General features: G+C 34.7%; 1 protein-coding gene across 3 annotated transcripts in view; it reads left to right on the top strand.

Annotated features, from left to right (window-relative positions):
* Positions 1-14,238, top strand: part of Me1 (malic enzyme 1) — a 156,297-nt gene that overhangs the window by 98,354 nt on the left and 43,705 nt on the right. For all 3 annotated transcript variants that reach the window (XM_048803025.1, XM_015499056.2, XM_048803078.1), the window contains one exon: positions 12,392-12,501. In XM_048803025.1, coding sequence (XP_048658982.1) covers positions 12,392-12,501 — 110 coding nt within the window. The remainder of the gene's footprint in view (positions 1-12,391; positions 12,502-14,238) is intronic.

The raw sequence follows: 14,238 nt of genomic DNA, 5'->3' as shown, positions 1-14,238 counted from the left end.
AAATTACTGTGTAAAAAATAAATTACTTAGTAACTTTGTGAGTCAGATCTTGGCAAACTGTCAATTTAGCAGAGTCAGGGTTACATTCTTGAAAATTTAGGCTTACGTATAAGTATATTTAATAACTCAACAAAGTATTAAAGTCTTAAAATGGCTTAATGAAAAAGGAAATCAAAAACAATTCTTTGAACTTTATGGACAGTAACATGTTTTGTTCCTAAGAATTATTAAGAGTTAAGCAGGGACTCTGCCAATGGAATTCTAATTTTAATATGTTGGTTTTAGTCACTCCAACTAATTATTGTGCTCTTTTAAGAGAGAGGGAAAAATATGTTGGTGTGCAGGTAAATGTACGCTTATAGGTACCAAGAAAAACAGTCTTCAAGCAGTTTGGGGTTAAATATCTTCAGTACCTCTGGAACATATGATGGCAGTTCATGAGCTCTCAGTCATATGAGAAGAAAAGAGCTTATGTATAAACATGTAACATGATATTTTGGTACTTTTATTAATATTGGGCAATAATGCTGCCATAACTAATACTATTAATTTGGAATTATAAATAGACATAACTCAAGACACATTATTAGTAGGTACATGGTATTTATGGAAAATGATTAGTGTTCAAACTTTGACATCAGTTCAGATGATTGTGCCAGGAAGGCCATATTTGTAATTAACATTGGATTTGTACTGTCACCTGTTTCTAAGTGTGCAGATCTCAGCTTCCTCTTGAATAATTTGCGTAGGTTTACTTCCATGATTCTGTGGCCTGAGAATGTATATTGGCTTTTAGACTTTTTAAGTAGTTATACCTGCAACGTCCTTATTCATTTTTCACTTTTTTAAAAATACATTTTGAGACAGTGTTTTGCTCTGTTTCTCAGACTAGCCTCAAACTCCAAGTCTCAAGCAATCCTCTTGCCTGAGCCTCCTGAGTATTGGGACTATAGACGTGTGCCCCCATGCCCAACTTCATTTTTACTTTTATTTTGAGGTTTTTCAATAATATAGTGTGATTGATTCTTTTAAACAAAAAGATCTGAATTAGTGTTTTCTCCTTCCAGAATTCTGTGTGCTGACTACAGCTAATGTTCATAGTACTTTAGGAATACCTCTTTGAGGATTATTTTTAGAACCTATACCAGTTCTTCTAAATATTGTAATGGTGACATTTTAAGAGAAAATCCTTTGAGACTTATATTAATTCTTGAGAATAGAATGAGAATATTGAGAAAAATCAAGTGTTTGGAGCCAGTTCTTATTTATTCCTAAAATATTTTTTCTAATATTTTATTGCAAGTAAAGAAAAAGGGAAGATTACTTACAAGATATGGCTTCAAAGCCATGAGACTTATTTTACACTCACCTTGAAAGTAGCTGAGCAGTTCAGCATTATTAGTTAAATATATAATCTGGAAGTGTCCACTCAGAAGAATAACATTCATATTCATTTGAGTATGTAGATTTAGATAAATTTCTCTGTAATTATTCTACATATGTATAGTCTGAAATAAGATGTTTTTCTACTTAAAAAAAAAAGTCTACTATATCACAAGTAGCCATTGTACTTGGCCCTTTTGGCTTTTTTTTAGGTGGTAATACTCACCAGTATATCTGTTCTTATAATCATTAGCCATCCTGGGCATTTCTTGTCACTAAGTGGACTTCAAGGACATTTTTTTGCTTAACATTTTATGACTGATGATTGGCACCAAAGCAATACATAGTTCTCTTTTAGTGCTGAAAACTGTTGTATGTTTTGTGGAAGTTTCCAGCTTTTAGAAATAAACAGTTTGATCAAGACTAAATGGAGGAGGAGACACATACCCTTAGTGATTCAAATTGCATAAGTATATGACATGATTTAGGTTGGATATGAGGTGTTTACTGGAACATGCTATTGAGACCTTTAGTTCTTATGGCAGTTTGCAGATGGAGTTTATAAAAGCACTTTCTGAATTTCCATATCCTTTATGTGAAGGCCTCCTAGGCATGAAGAATGGTACAAACTTGAAACATAGTATCAAAATACAGGGTATGTCCAAGCACAGATCAGCCCTTTAGGACCAAAGCTGCTTTGAGGATTTGAGCCTCTTTTGCTGTCCTCAGCTTACAGAGACCAGTATATGGCTCTCCCCTTCCCATACATCAATTTTCTCACATTCTACCTTTGCCATCTATCATAAGGTCTCTTGTGATAGATGGCAATTAGGAAATCATGCTTAACATTATTGATGTTATACTTGGTTGTGAATTAAAATGTAAAGTGTCATTTAGTCTTTTCCATATATTTGTGTTTTCATATGTTCTTCCACACATGTCATACTTTTGAATATTTTATATTTTGAGCTTCATCTTCCTTAAACAAAATTCCCTGGCTGGAGCTGTAGCTCCAGAGTGCTAGTGGCAGACTGCTTGCTTAGCATGTATGAGGCACCGGATTCAATCTTAGCACCACATAAAAATAAACAAATAAAATCAAGGCATTCTGACCATTTACAATTACAAACAAACAAACAAATAAATAGATAAAAACCTCTCAGTACTCCCTTCATGTCGAACTTTTCCACTATGTCTTTGGAAACCCATTCTTTACCAACAGGCTTTGTTACACCCTCTTTTTCTCACCGAATGTTCATTTATCTCCCTGCTTTTCTGAAAAATGACTCTAATGATTGTCACTTCACCTACAGTTCTTTAAAAATAATAATGCTTATTGGTCAACACAAAACTGAAGGGTTGAAATATGAGAGCAATGCTCTCGTATCCGTTTGAGTCTCTCAGTACTTCATCCATATGAGAGACTCTGTACGTTAACTTCTTTGATGTTATGTCAATTGAATTTATCATACCTCTTTCTTCTCCTGCTTCTTTTTAAGCTACTTTCCTCTGATTCTTGTCACTCTTTCCAAAGTTTTTTTGTTTTCAAAGAAAGAAGAATTTCTTTTATTGTTTATAAATGATCCATATTTTGGTTTTGTAAGGTAGTTTCAACTTACAGTTTAGCATAATTGAGGCCAATTTAAAAGGGGAAGTAAAAGGTTTCTTTTATTATTGTTAGTGGAGAACAATAGTCAAGATATCATATGATAATAGTGGTTTGATCAAACAAACTTACTTTATATCAAATCTTTTTTAATTGATTTTATTATTTGTTTTAAATACACGACAACAGTGGAATGCACTGCAATCCTTATTACACATATAGAGCACAATTTTTTGTATCTCTGTATATAAAGTATGTTCACATCAATTTATGCCATTATACATGTACTTTTTTGCATTATAATTCTTAATACACATATATACCACAATTTTTCATATCTCAGTTTGTATATATGATATGTTGACACCCAGTTCAAGTCTTCATACATGTACATTCCCCCATCCTTGCTAATCCCCTTCCCCTTCCCTTCCCTCCCACCCCTCTTCCCTATCTAGAATTAATCTAATCCTCCCATGCTCTCCCTCCCTAACCCGCTTATATCAGAGAAAACATTCGGCATTTGTTTTTTTTTCTTTCCAAAGTTTTGCTCATCTCTGTGGATGACCTTTCTCAAGTACTAACTGTGTTAAGTTTCCATTGCTGTGACAAAATACTTGAATAACTTATAAAGAGGAAAGATTTATTTTGGCTTATGGTTTTAGAGGTTTCAGTGAATGTGTCACTTGGCCTTCTGTTGCCTTTGGGCCTGTGGTGAGGCAGTACATCATGGCTGGGAGTGCATGGCAAAGGAAACTGCTCACCTGATGGTGGCCAGGAGGCCAGGAGAGGGGAGAGGACCCGAGTCACAATATACTCTTCAAGGACATACCCTCAGTGACCTAACTTCTTCCATCCAAGCCTTACCTCTTGAAGTTTTTACTACCTCTCAAGGACACCATGAGCTGCAAATTAGTATATAAACTTTTGGGGGACATTCAAGATCTAAACCATAACACTGACCTAGCTTGTTCTGAAGATCTTCATTTTTAGATCTTTAGTAACACACCACTTCAAGTCCCCATTTATGACTGTATCATGAGCCTTGTGTTCATCTGCAGCTGTTTTAGTTCTGAACAACCAATAACAGCTTGCTTTGCTTGAATATCTCCAAGGTAGCTCAAAAGCAGCATATTTAAAGCTGAATTCATGAATTTCCTTATCAGACCTGCTTTTTTCCCCCCGGAGGTTTCCTGTCTTTATATTCCCTGTTATCTACCTGATTGCCCAAGCCTGAAACTTGAAATGCATTCTTGCCATTTTCTTCCTCATTATCTGCTTCTTTCACATGATAATATCAATTTTGTCTTCATCTGTGTCTCTCTATCCTCATTCTCATGCCGCCCTGAAGTTTTGCAGCAGCCTCTTAAAGTAAACTTCTTGTATTTGGTTTTGCCATACATTCTTCACTCTGATTGCAAAGAGTATAAAATGCATATTGACTGTGTCACATTCCTGTTTCTTCACCTAGTTTTAGAATCAAGTATAGTCCCCTCTATCCCAGTTTAAAGTCCATATGTAATCTGGCCCTGTTTACCCCTCTAGCTTCACTCAATTCTTGCCTCTTTTTGGGTCAAACCCTACGCCTCAGTCATATTTAATTTATTTTACTTTCTGGAATGTGCCACAGATTTTTTTTTTAACTCTGAGCCTTTTAATACAATCCAGCTACTTCAAAAAATTTCCCTTCTTATCAACTTGGCAAACTTCTACTTATCTTTCAGGCTTTAGCATCCTCTAGAAAGCCTTTCCTAACCCCCTTACCTTGTTCTGTGTTGTGGCTACCTGCATTTCCTCTATTATAGCACTTATTAAAGTGCCCATTATAATTGTCTATTAACTGGTGTGTATCCTCCATAATACTACAAGCTCTATGTAGAAAGGAATGTGTCAATAGCACCCAGAACAATGTTGAACCCACAGTAGTTGCTTAATATATTATTTGACTAATGAATAAATAAGGAAGAAAGAAAGGATAAGGTTTTGTTTTTTCTGTTTTTTGGAGAATAACAGGAGATAAAACTAGATGAAATCTTATTACCTAGGATTTCCTTTAAAATAATATGATTAAATTTTTCTAGTGTATAAAATGATTTAAGTAGGGAAGAAAACTTTGATTGCTGAATCCATAAAAACAGTTTAACTTAATGAAGGAGAACTGAATACAGGAGGGAGAACAAAATGGATAACTAAAATTGTATCTTTATAATGCCTACTATCACAGAGTAAACTAAAGAAGTGTCAGTAAAATCAGATAGAAGGAATGATAAGAAAAGTGAAAGGAATGTCTACATGTTACAAAATAACATAGATGTGAAGCAGTAGGAACTGGAGACATATTGCAGAAAATTTACAAAGAAATGAACAAATGTATTCTTAATTCTTGCCTACTAGAAAGAAGTAAATTTGAAGAGTTCTTGGCCAGAGAGAACTTGAGTCAACTTTATATTACTTATGCTAGCATTCAATACTATTCATAATCTGAAATTCAGCAACCAGTATTAGTATTCTAACGTCCTTTGAAATGATGTTATCAGTGTCCTCCAGTACAAACTTTGAGACCTCTATAACTTATTCCCATACACTCTATTTGAATCCTACCAAAGACCCAACTTAAACCTCAACAAATTAATGTTGCCTTTCCTAAACTCTTTAGTGATCTCTTTATGTACTATTGATTTTTCTTTCATTTAGTTTATTGTTTTGTGGTGCTGAGGATTGAATCCAGAGCCTTGCACATGCTAGGGTAGTACTCTATCACTGAGCTGCATTCACCACCCTACTGATTTTGCTTTTCATTGAAACCTCCGAAGACTTCTTTGCTTATACCCTTTTTATTCTCAATGAGACTATTACCAAGTGAGAAGTTTAAGGGTAAGATCCATGTTTCCTATTTGCTGCTCAATTTATTGAGCACCTTCAAGCCTCAGTGCATTATTAAAAATGTTTTATTTGGAATTATCTCTAAGGAATTCATCAGAGTTAAAGTGCTTTGGATCTTGAATGCTGCATGTTTCATGCATGTAACATATCCTAAGAAACCTCTCTCAGGAAAAACCAAAGTTTAAATCTAGAATGTCCCATAAAGCCTCAGGTGTTAAAAGCTTGGTCTCCAGATGGTGGCATTATGTGGAGGTGGTAGAAACTTTAGGAGGTGGGGCCTAGTTGGAGGAAGTATATATCACTGGGGGCTTGCCCTTGAAGAGTATATCTTGTCCTTGGCCTCTTCACCTGCCCTCTCGGTTTCTACCTTTGCTTCCTGCCTTCCATAAGGTGAGCAGCTTTACTCTCCCACATGCTCTTTACCATGATATCCTGCCTCACCACATGACCACAGTGATGGGGCCAACTGACCATGGACTTAAACCTCTGAAACCGTGAGCCAAAATAAATCTACCCCCTCCTTTAAGTTGTTTAAGTAATTGAAAGCTAACAAAATACAACTTGGTTATAGTGAATTCTTGATAGTTCATAATCAAAAAAAGATTAATATTTGTCAATATACTTTTAATAAAAAACACCTGATATGTTGAATGAATACAAATTGTATCTTATATGTTTTGTGATAAAATTATAACTCCCTTATTTTATCACTGGGATCTTTTTGGTTGTAAATATACTATTCATTTATGGACTTGGTAACTGTGTTGGCTCTGTAAAGCCAGTACATAGAGTGGCTGAAGCCAAGGGTCTGTGGGTTAGTTCAGAGCTTCCCATTTTTAGCAGTGTGAACTCTCACTATGCTGAGTAATTAATTGTGCTTAGCTCTCATTTCTTTATTTATTAAATGGATAAATATCATTGCTTTCCTCACAGAATTATTGAGATAATTAAATGAGATAATCCCTATAAAATATGGAGCACAATGTCTGGCACTTAGTAAATGATGGATATAGTGATTAATCACTGTAATAAATTTATTTTTGTCAGATTTAACAATGCTATAAAAAGCAAAATCTCTGAAGTTTTTACATGTTAATTTTATGGATAGTATTTCAGTTACTTCTTAAACCATTCACACCCACTATTTTATGTGATATTTTGATCATAAAATAATAGGTTCTTTTCATAGTCATGTAGTACTGAATTGGCTACTTTTGAGAGTTCCACTACTTATAATTTCATAGTGACAAGGCTGGTTCCAACTGGAACAAAATATCCCTTACGTGGCTTTCTTTTATTGCATAATGTGAGATGCTTGTATCACAAGATGAATTCAGAATGCCTCTTTCTAAATCTCTAGGAATTAAGTCAGAGTTAACTATCAGGTAGAGAAAAGTCATGAAATTAAAACTGATATGCAGTGTCCTCTAGGGGATATTTCTAAAATAAGCTTTTTAAATGATAAGGTATCCCGTACCTCATTTTAATACCTATGTCTATTCCCAGATTTCACTTAGGAAACATTACAAATTTATAGCCTGACCACATTGTGTCTTAAACACTGAAGGCAAACCATATTGTGGGGATTTCATCTTAACCACATAGAAATTGTAACAAGCCCCAGATCACCAAACCAAGTAAGTAGTAGATCCGGGAATAGACTTGAGAGGGCTCTGATTCCTCCTATATTCTGAGACCACAAGGTTCTGCTTCTTCAGAACATAATGACACATCATTGAATGCTGCCAGACCACCAGAATATGACATATCAGGAGCAAGCCATGTGAGAGCACTTGCCAATGACCTATAATTTTTGCTTTCTGAAGGCTTGCTTAGCAACTAGAGAAGTGGGAAGGAGCTATTCATTGCATGCATCAGATGATTATTGACTGATATTTGTATTTGGGGTACTTAGTTGCCACCACAGAGTTTATTTCTCAGTTAACATTATTTTTTTAAAATGATAATTTGTAACTATAGAGTTGCTTTTGTAAATTATAATAACAGTTATGTAATTTGTAATGAATGGCCTCATGTTTATGAGTTGAAAATTATTTTGTTTCTTTCAAGAATTGACCTTAGTTCTCTATTTTACTTTAAACTTTTTCTCCTCTTTGCCTTTAGTTGAATTCCAGAGCACTGAAATGATAGTTTTAAAGGTTTTCTCCTTGTTGTTTGGAGAATAAATTTGCTAACCTCCTCTCTCTTTCAGGATAGAGAATAGCTTTATCTGTCATTACTATTTCCTGTGGATAAGAATTGCTTGTATTTATCTATATTTTAAAATTTTCATTATATTATAGATCCTTTTTCCTGGAATTATTTTCTGTCATTCTGTACACACTTTCAGAATTATTTTAGTAAAACTTTTTTGGGTTTTATTTATCTAAAGTTGTCTTTGTTTAAACCTTACTCTTAAAGAACATCTTTGCTAGATGTATTATCTGGGGTGACAGTTATTTTCTCTTAGGCTTTTGAGGGTATTATTTAGCTGTTTATGGCTTCTTTTGTTGCAATTAAATAACCCTCATGATTAGAGAGTATTTATGTGCCCTTGTATTGAACTCCGTATATTTATCAGTTCATTTAATCTTTATAACAACCTTAGGATTATATATTATTATTAGAATTGTGGGAAAATACACAGGCACAGAAAAATTAAAAGATCTGTGAGTGTGATGAGGCCAAAATTTCAAACTAGGAGTTCTTATTCTAAAGCCTGTGCTCTTAAACCACTGTCATGGCCAAGCAAATATTCAAAAATAAGAACAAAGGATGACTAATGGTACTAAATATTAAAGTTAAGAGAGAAATATAATAAAACAGGGAGGTATATTTTTCTGGGTAGATAGATTATATAATTGCTATTATATTGTCATTACTGTTATACCTGTTTCCTCATCTATGATATCAGGATATTAATAGGACTTACTTCATAGAGTGGTTGTGAAGAGCAAGTGAGAAAATGTGAGTGTGTGTTCACGTGCACATGTATGTTTTACATTTTATTACACCTTATAAAATGCCAAAAACATACATTGGAGAAAAGATAGTCTCTTCAACAAATGGTGCTGGGAAAACTGGAAATCCACATGCCATAAAATGAAATTTAACTCCTATCTTTCACCATGCACAAAACTCAAAATGGATCAATGACCTAGGAATTAAACCAAAGAACTTGTGTCTAATAGAAAAAAAAGTAGGCCAAAATCTCCATCATGTCAGATTAGGCCCCTACTTCCTTAATAAGACTCCTATAGCGCAAGAATTAAAATCAAGAATTAATAAATGGGATGGATTCAAACTAAAAAGCTTCTTTTCAGCAAAAGAAACAATCACTGAGGTGAATAGAGAGCCTACTAATTGGGAACAAATTCTTACAACACGCACGTCAGATAGAGCACTAATCTCTAAGATGTATAAAGAACTAAAAAAGCTAAGCACCATAAAAACAAATAACCTAGTCAATAATTGGTCTAAGGAAATGAACAGACACTTCTCAGAAGGTGATGTACAATCAATCAACAAATATATGAAAAAATGTTCAATATGTCTAGCAACTAGAGAAATGCAAATCAAAACTACTCTAAGATTTCATCTCACTCCAGTCAGAATGGCAGCTATCAAGAATACAAATGCAGTATGTGTTGGAAAGGATGTGGGGAAAAAGGCTCACTCATACATTGCTGGTGGGACTGCAAATTGGTGCAGCCAATATGGAAAGCAGTATGGAGATTCCTTGGAAAATTGGGAATTGGACCCTTTTGACCCAGCTATCCCTCTCCTCAGTCTATACCCAAAGGACTTAAAACCAGCATACTACAGGGACACAGCCACATCAATGTTTATAGCAGCACAATTCACAATAGCTAAACTGTGGAACCAACCTAGATGCCCTTCCGTAGATGAATGGATAAAGAAAACGTGGTATATATATACACAATGAAATATTACTCAGCAATAAAAGAGAATATAATCATGGCATTTGCAGGTAAATGGATGGAGTTGGAGAATATAATGCTAAGTGTAGTTAGCCAGTCCCCCAAAAAAACAAATGCCGAATGTATTCTCTGATATAAGGAGGCTGATTCATAGTAGAGTTGAGACGGGGAGCATGGGAGGATTAGACAAACTCTAGATAGGGCAAAGGGGTGGGAGGGGAAGGGAGGGGGCAGGGGGGTAAGAAAGATGGTAGAATGAGATGGACATCATTACCCTAAATATATGTATGAAGAAGACACAAATGGTGTGAGTATACTTTTTATACAACCAGAGATATAAACAATTGTGCTCTATATGTGCAATATGAATTGTAATGTATTCTGCTGTCATATATAACAAATTAGAATAAAAAAAGAAAGTTTGGATTAATGATTAAATATATATGAAGAAGGCTGTTATAAATATGATATTGGAGGCAGAAACTAAAAAGATTGAGATATCTGACTACATAAAAATTTAAAATTTGGGGGGTAAAAACAAGTGGAACACCATCTAAATCATTAATCCACAGTATGCTAGATTAGTACAAACATTTGTGGCATGTATAATACAAGGTACTATGCTTAATATATAAGGACCTTTTATTTAAATAATAAATAGAAAAATGAACATTGAACATATAGTCTTTCAAAAAAATTACAAATGATCAATAGATAGAAAAAGATGCTAAACTTCACTAGTAATTGAAAACAACAACCACCCTCCTGCCAACCCTCTGCCACAGCAGACACTGACGAGCAGCAATCATGGCTCTGTGCTGCTCCATGCCATGGGTCTCAACTAGGGCCACAAGGTGACAGAGAGCCTGTACAGGCCAAGGTACAGCTGGTGGTTTGGGTACCTTATCAGGTATACCACTTCTTGTGAGGCCTGTGATCTGAGAGGTGTGTGGCATGCCAGGGAACTACTAAAAATCTCCAAGGACAAATGGGCCTCCAATTCATTAAGAAAAAGGTGGGGACACAACATCTTCACCAAGAAGAATCAAGAGGAGCTGGACAATGTTGCGGCCACTATGGCCACCATGATGAAAGCAGCTGCCAAGAAGACTGAGTCCCTTTTTCCCTTTATGCATAATGACACAGAAAAGAAGGAGAGAGAGAAGACACTAAATATTCAATACAAGTTTCACCTGTGACTTAAAAAGATAGTCCATCAAGAATAAATATATAATAATAGTGTATAAATAGATATAATGGAAGAAAAATAAGGTAACTACAAAGATTTTTGTTGGATCAGAAAAGAGAGAGACTAACAGCATTGTTTCCTACGGTCCTTGAATTATAGGCATAAAGTCAACAAGAAGCTAGAAATGAGGACAGAGTTTAGTAGCGTGTCTTCTGACAGGTTTGACATGTGGAAAAGAAAGACAAATAACCATAGTTGGTCCTATCATGGTTAAAGGAGTTGGTTGTAAAAATCAGGGCATCTTAGTTGGGCCCAGTGCTATACACCTATAACCTGGTTACTCAGGAGGCTGAGGTAGGAGAATCTCAAGTTCAAGGCCAGCCTTGATAGCTTAGACCCTGTCTCAAAATAAATAGAAAGGGGTGAAGTTGAAGCTTAGTGGTAGAGTACCTTGGGCTAAATCTCCAGTACACAAAAATCAATTAATTAGTTAATCAATTAAAGAAAATCAGGGAGTCCTAAGGACAATGAGGGAAGGAATATACCAGTAGAGAAGGAAGAAATTGAAGTTTTGGAGTGGAGCAGGAAGGGGGCCAAGAGAGTTCAGGGAGATAGGGTACACTTTTGAGATAACTGTCTTTGTGTATAGAAATAAAGCTAGACTGAATTAGGAAGAGTGCAAGGACCAGAATGAAGATCTGACCTTTTTTACTGTACCCTTAAATGTACACTACATTAGAGCCAATTAGATTTAAATTTTTTCAAACAATTTTTTCTTTCATTCTCCCAACTTTCATCTCAGTTATTTTGTTTCTGGTCTTCTTCAGCTTGTAAAACCCACTCTATTTTTGAAATCATAACTATCAATTAAAAGTTGATTTATTATGTGGTTTATGACCCCAGCTAGAAGTGCTGTCTGTCCCTTGAAGACTCATAATTTCTTGTTTATACACTTTTACATTATTTTTAATTTGGAAGATTTTTGTTTCTACTAAATTTGGATTCCTTGAGGATAAGGACCATGTTTTGGACCAAATTATGGTCATTTTGTATTATTTCAATTCACAGTGCCAACACAATGACTTTCTGTGGTAAACATGCAGTAAATATTTGCTAAATACATACTGTCTGACACATTTATACTCAGCCTCTAAAGATATTTTGCCTTTTCTGTGAGCTAATTTTAAGGATTTATTTAGTTAGTTAGTTGTAGTTGGGCACAATACCTTTATTTTATTTATTTATTTTTATGTGGTGCTGAGGATTGAACCCAGGGCCTCGCATGTGCTAGGCAAGTGCTCTATGACTGAGCCACAACCTCAGCCCCTTAAGGATTTATTTTTAAATGTTATTTCACTAACCTCTTCTAAAATGAATGTTTTTATTTTATAGATATGGTATGAATTGCCTTATTCAGTTTGAAGATTTTGCCAATGTGAATGCATTTCGTCTCCTGAACAAATATCGAAATCAGTATTGCACATTTAATGATGATATTCAAGGTAATAAATTTTTCAGCTTGTATGGACCAAAAATAATGTCTGAAAGTAGTTCATAATTTTATGATTCAAATTGAATAAATACATACTAAGTACCTACTAAAATCTGGGAGTTACACTTAATAATTTCATGTAAAATTTCCCATTTAATTTCATATATTTGAGAAAGTACTCTGTGATTCTAGAAAGTATTAGATCCATGAGCTAGAGAATAAACTCTCAGAAATCTTGTAAAATCCCTGTTGATTATCATTGAACAAAGGAAATGTATGAAATATATTATTCATTATTTAAGAATGAAATGTATATAGTTCTCTCTTCAGCTTTCTTTTCTGTCAGTCACAACTTCTAAGCTTCACCCCAGTAAGAGTTCTCTTTGTGTACAGTGTGCCACATTTTATTTTTTATCTTTATAGATAGTTGGTTGGCTGCCATTAACCATGCCACCTTTGTTTTTCTACTTAAGACTTTAAACTCTCTCTAGCTCACACCTGTCCTCCATTCTGCCCTGCATCCAGTGCTGGTTTACCATAAGAATTGTGTTGCATACTGTTCCTTTATAGGCAGGGAGAGGGAAAAATATAGACAAGAGTTCCTAAGGAAAACATAATTAGTTGTAGCAACTTGAAATAAGATCACAAATTGTTTCCATTTTACTAATTCTAGTAAATGTTTTCCAGTGTTGTTATCATTCTTGAATTCTCAGTAGCATTCAATATTCTTGATTTATCTTCTTTTTCTTGGCTTCCATATCATAGTATTCTTATGACTTTTTCCTGTTTTATTGGCTATTTGCCTTTTTTTTTCTTTTTGCAGGTTCATCCTTTATGTCTGTTTATTAAATGAAAGAATACTTCAATGCTCTGAAGACCCCCTTTTTAATTTTTGTTATATCTTCTTAGGTATATACTTTAAGTTCACATATGTGATAAGCAGATTTATTTCTCCAGCTCCTACTTCTTTGAATTTCGGGCTGTATGCCCATCTCTTTGTTTAATATCCTCTCTTGGATATACCAAAGGTATTTCATATTCAGCATACCCAAAATCAAAATCTTATTTCCTCATCAAACCTAACATTATTCCAGTATTCTCGGTGAATTTCTGAGAGTTCTCTGTTCTTCAGCCTTTCCCACTAAATATAGCCTATTACTAAGTCTTGATTTCCTGTCATAAAAATGTCTCTTCCATAGATTTTTCTTCATTATCCTGGTATAAGTTACTATTATTTTTCCTAAGCACCTGGTATTTTCTAGGAAGTCTATTCACTTTCTCTCTTACTTCCCCATCTTATGTTTTCTGCATAGGGTCTCTACCTTTTGCCAGGTATAGATCTAAGTGCTGAAGATTTAGTGGGGAACAAAGGCAAAGTTCTCTCCTTGATATAGAAATCAGGCCATATTATTCCTTCCTTAAAATAACGTTTTTCCCTTGTACTTAGGATAAAAATAAAAATCCTGAATTTGGTTCAAAATTCATAGAGCCCTGTCTTTCTCTCTATAGTCTCATTATTTTTGCCATTCTAGCTATAATATCCTTTCTCGAAGAGCATGAGAAGAAGATTAACATTAAACAGAGATGAGAGGTGGGAGGGAAAGGGAGAGAGAAGGGAAATTGCATGGAAATGGAAGGAGACCCTCAGAGTTATACAAAAGTACATACAAGAGGAAGTGAGGGGAAAGGGAAAAATAATACAAGGGGGACAAATGAATGTCAGTAGAGGGGGCAGAGAGAGAAGAGG

The sequence above is a fragment of the Marmota marmota genome, unplaced genomic scaffold (assembly GCF_001458135.2).
Source record: "Marmota marmota marmota unplaced genomic scaffold, marMar, whole genome shotgun sequence".
Classification (NCBI taxonomy): Eukaryota; Metazoa; Chordata; class Mammalia; order Rodentia; family Sciuridae; genus Marmota; species Marmota marmota.
This window is presented reverse-complemented; position numbering and strand designations above follow the sequence as displayed.